The sequence below is a fragment of the Silene latifolia genome, chromosome 1 (assembly GCF_048544455.1).
Source record: "Silene latifolia isolate original U9 population chromosome 1, ASM4854445v1, whole genome shotgun sequence".
Lineage (NCBI taxonomy): Eukaryota > Viridiplantae > Streptophyta > Magnoliopsida > Caryophyllales > Caryophyllaceae > Silene > Silene latifolia.
This window is the reverse complement of record NC_133526.1, coordinates 109,326,948-109,331,930: the sequence shown is the minus strand read 5'-3', so window position 1 is coordinate 109,331,930 and position 4,983 is coordinate 109,326,948. Positions and strand designations below refer to the sequence as shown.

Here is a 4,983-nt window from a genome sequence, read left to right as displayed (position 1 = left end):
TTCATAATTCATAATACAAAGACAACGAATGTCAGACTTTGAAACTAGACTCAAATACAAATGCAAACTGAATTCTATTTCATAATATTTGAGAATGAGATCTTTAGGGATAATATTTTTTTCAACTGGTCCAGTTTTGTAGGATTCGAAAAGTCGTTACCATCTAGATCAGTCAGCCGAACCGCTCCTCCTGTCAGAATTCTTTTCACCAAATACGGGCCTGCCCAATTTGGTTTAAATTTACCCCTCGGGTCGACTGGTAGTAGTGCACGAATCGATTTCAACACCAAATTTCCTTCTTTCATTTTTCTAGGTTTCACCTTCTTATTAAAAGCCCTTTCTATCCTTTTCTAATAGAGTTGAACCTGATACAATGCATTCAAGCGTCGTTCATCCAGTAAAACCAAAGAGTCATATCTAGCTTGGACCCAATCTGCTTCTGGAACTTGAATCTCAAGTAATGTCCTTAGGGATGGTACCTCTAGTTCTATGGGCTGAACTGCCTCTATCCCATAAACCAGGTAGTACGGGGTTGCCCTCGTGGCTGTTCTGATTGAAGTTCTATATCCACAAGGCAAAGGGTATCTTCAATGACCAATCTTTATAGTTATCAGACATTTTCCTCAAAATGGCTGTAAGTGTTTTATTGGCAACTTCTACAGCCTCATTTGTCTGTGGCCTGTATGGTGATGACGTATGGTGCTTGGTTTTATACTTTTTGAGTATAACCTCCGTTTCAGCTTGGAAATGGGTTCCGTTATCACTGATGAGTTCGTGGGATGTCACATATCGACAAATGATCTCATTTTGAATGAACTGTGCTACTTGCTTTGCATTTAGCACTTTATAAGACTTGGCTTCTACCCACTTCGTGAAGTAGTCGATTGCGACCAAAATGAAACAATGTCCTCTTGACCCACAAGGGTTGACCTTTCCGATAATGTCGATCCCCCGGGTTGAAAAAGGCCAAGGTGATGTCCTGGTATATAGCATAGAGGGTGGTACATGCTGTATATTTGCAAATATCTGGAAATTGTGGCAATGTCGAACATAATGTCGGCAATCTGCTTCCATTGTGGTCCAGTAATAACCAAGTCTCATGATCTTACGAGTCAACATGTGAGCATTCATGTGGGGTCCACATTCCCCGTCATGAACCACCTCCATGACTTTGTCGGCTGTGTTTTGATCAATACATCGCAATAAGACACCTTGCGCGGTCTTTTTGTGTAGTTGCCCTCCATTAGCCTCGATGAACTGGGTCGAGAGCATCCGTAATGCTCGCTTTCCCTGAGCATCGAGGTTGTCAGGGTATTCTCATGTGTCTTTGAATTTCAAGATTGATGTGTACCAAGGTTCGATCTCATCTTCCTCAGTGCCATTAATTTCATTAATGTATGATGGTGCCGATCTTCGTTCCACACATAATGGCATGCTGTCTATATGATCTGGGATGTTAACCAAAGCTGCCAACTTAGACAGAGCATGGGCGAATTGATTCTCTTCTCTGGGTAAATGGACATAGTGTATTTCCTCAAAATACTTTTCCAATTCCTCTATCTTAGCCTGGTAAGGTGCCAGACTATTACTTTTGATTTACCACGACCCTGTTACTTGGTTAATAACTAAAGATGAGTCACCATGTACCAGTAACTTCTTTATATTTAGACTGATAGTACTGCGCAAACCCAGTAGGCATGCTTCGTACTCAGCAGCATTGTTGGTCGCGAGGAAATATAACTTGATGGATACAGATACATGTTCTCCCTTTGGTGAAATGAGGAGGATTCCGACCCCATATACCATGCTACTCGAAGCTCCATCGAAGTAAAGATCCCATACTTTGTCTTCGACATGAACCACGTTTTCATCTGGGAAAGACCACATGTCCGTAACACTGTCTTCCTCTATTGGATTGTCCGCGAGGAAGTCGGTGACAGCCCTTCCTTTCACTACTTTCAAGGGTACATACTTAAGATCGAATTCAGCTAACACGAGAGTCCATCTCGACATTCTGCCATTTAATACTGGTTTTTCAAACAGGTATTTGATTGGATCTATTCTGGAGTATATACTGACACTATAACACAGCATATAGTGCCTCAGCTTCTTTGTTGCCCAGACTAGGGCTAGGCATGTTTTTTCTAACGTGGTGTACTTAGCTTCATATTCTAAGAACTTTTTACTGATGTAGTAAATTGCCCTTTCTTATTTTTCCACAGTTTGGGCCAACATTGCTCCCATCACGGTATCTGTTACGGTTAGATACAAGGATAGTGGCAATCCGGCTATGGGTGGACTAAGCACAGGTGGAGCAGACAGAACTTCTTTGATCTTGTCAAATGCGGCTTGACATTCATCATTCCACATCTCGTGTTCTCCGACTTTCAATTTCTTAAAGATCAGTTCACATATCATTGTCAACTTCGAGACAAAGCGGCTTATATATTGGATTCGACCCAGGAAACCTCGAATTTCTTTCTCAGTTTTCAGACGAGGCATTTCCATAATGGCCTTGATTTTCAAAGGATCAATCTCAATACCACGGTGGCTGACGATGTGACCCCGGAGCTTCCCGGAAGTAACCCCGAAGGAGCATTTTTGAAGGTTCAACCTCATGTTATATTTCCTTAATCTTTCATGGAATTTTCATAAGGCCTTTGGATGACCGTCACGTTCCTTTGAATTTACAATCATGTCATCGACATACACCTCGACTTCCTTATGCATCATATTGTGCAATAACGTTGTCGCGGTTCTTTGGTACGTTGCCCCGGCATTTATCAACCCAAACGGCACTACCGTGTAACAATAGGTTCCCCATTGCGTGATAAACGCGGTTTTGTGCATATCTTCCTCGGCCATCTTTATCTGATTGTATCCGGCATACCCATCCATGAAAGATAGTAGGGTATGATTCGCGGTATTGTCAACCAAGATATCGATGTGAGGTGATGGAAAGTCATCTTTCAGACTGGCTTTGTTCAAATCCCAGAAGTCCACACACACACAGACTTTCCCATCCTTCTTAGGTACTGGTACTACAAAGGCTACCCAATCTGAATACTCGAATACTTTAATAAACCCGGCCTTGAGTTGTTTATCGATTTCTTCTTTGACTTTCAAAGACCACGCAGTACGCATTTTCCGTAATTTTTGTTTGATTGGTTTGAACCCTGGCTTGATTGGGATTTTGTGTTCTGCAAATTCCCTATCAATTCCTGGCATGTCTCTGTAAGACCATGCAAAGACATCTTTGAACTCATTCAGCAAATCTATGAACCCTTGTTTTTCTGTAGGATCTACAGTGGTACCTATTTTGAGTTCTCTGGGTTCTAAGGTGGTTCCTACATTTATGGTTTCCGTATCTTCGATAACAGTGTTTCTTTGGTCGTATTCCTCAAACCCCTTAACCAATTGCAGAGGCGGTACTATCTCCTCTTCCTCTTCTTCAACCTGTCCCTTCAAGGCCTCGTTATCAACGTCATTATTAAAACCAACATTTTCAGAAATGGGATTGCAATGTAAAGGAGAAGGGTCGTAAGCAAACTGGTTCATCTAATTATTAATTTGAAACTGCGCGAAATGCGCTAACATTTGGGCCAACAGATCAGAGGTCAGTGGTGGAATGGGTGTGGTATTCGGGACAGCCCCCGGAATACCAGAGCTAGGGGGAGGTACATCAAATGGAAAGACTGGGGAAGAGGTTTTTTCAACACTCGATTCTTTAGACTCAACCCTAAGACTCTTATCAGACTCAGACTCAGACTTAGAATCATCATCTGGATTAAGCATCTATCCTTCTCCTATGGTTAGCTTGAAGAGCAAACCTCTATTGTCAGTTCATTTGATAGTTTTCCTCCATCCAGATATAGCCCCTTTAGGAGCTATATTAATGATCAGGGTAGAGGGATCGAACCTATCGCTTCGGAGGATCATACTAACCAACTGTTCGTTACGTTTTTCCATTTCTCTCTCCTCCACAAAAAGGAGACCTAAGGCATTCCCGTCTTCGACTGGGTAGATCCGGCCTTTCTGAGTGTCACGGATAGCACATCCTCCGGAATGTAGTGACAATCTTGGAATATTTCAATTCCAGGGACCAACGTCTTACTCTTTTCGTCAAAAAGAGGTTCGGGAAAGTCGAGACAACGTTCTGCTTCTCCGGCTTTCACGAAGTATCCATTCAGTGTTAGTGGATAAGGTTTTCGGTTTGTAACCGTCCTTCTTTTCTTTTCTAGATCTTGTTCAGTGGGCTGGTATCCCAACCCGAATATCGTTCCTCTAGGGATCACGCCCTTTAGTACCAAGGTATCCTCCTTCCGAGGGTACAGAGAGAAACCAAAGTACTTCCCAGTCTTGAGAATGGTTTCACAGACGTGACTTCCATATACAAGTCCATGTTTTCTAATTCAGGACAAGAGTCAATCACGTTTATAACCTCGAACCCGCAAGCATCATTTGAGGTATAGAGTGTTACTTCTGATGCCAGATCCCCCCCAGTTACTATGATAGGGGTAGCCTCGATGGTGACAGTTTCTCCTTTGAGAGGGATTTTGAGTTTTCTATGCAAAGTGGAGGATACAGCTTTCGCTCCATGGATCCAAGGCCTTCCTAGTAATAAGTTGAAGGATGAGGCCACATCAATGACCTGACAACTAACCTTCCTTTCAATGAGCCCAGTTTGAACTACTAGGTCGACAATCCCGGTTACCCTGTGAATCGTCCCATCAAAGGCTCAAACCGTTTGAGTGGTTGGAGTGAGGTCCTTTTTGTCAAGGCCCAAAACGTGTGCTGTCCTTAGTGGTAGAACATTAACAGTTGACCCGTCATCGACAAGAGTTATAGGGACATGCTTTTGATAACATGTCACATCAATGTACATGGCTAGGCCGGGTTTGGGCCCTATAGAGGGTAGATCCTCATCAGAAAAGGTTACCGCATTGAGAAGTCATGGTGGATTTTGGACAACATGGGCCACCA

General features: G+C 42.8%; 1 protein-coding gene across 1 annotated transcript; it reads right to left on the bottom strand.

The window, feature by feature from the left end:
* Window positions 1–1,317: 1,317 nt before the first annotated feature.
* LOC141652777 (uncharacterized) lies at window positions 1,318–2,013 on the bottom strand. The gene is made up of 2 exons (XM_074460381.1): window positions 1,648–2,013; window positions 1,318–1,566 (listed from the first exon to the last, which is right to left on the bottom strand). Exons 1-2 carry the CDS (start codon window positions 2,011–2,013, stop codon window positions 1,318–1,320), a joined length of 615 nt encoding a protein of 204 aa, XP_074316482.1.
* Window positions 2,014–4,983: the final 2,970 nt, after the last annotated feature.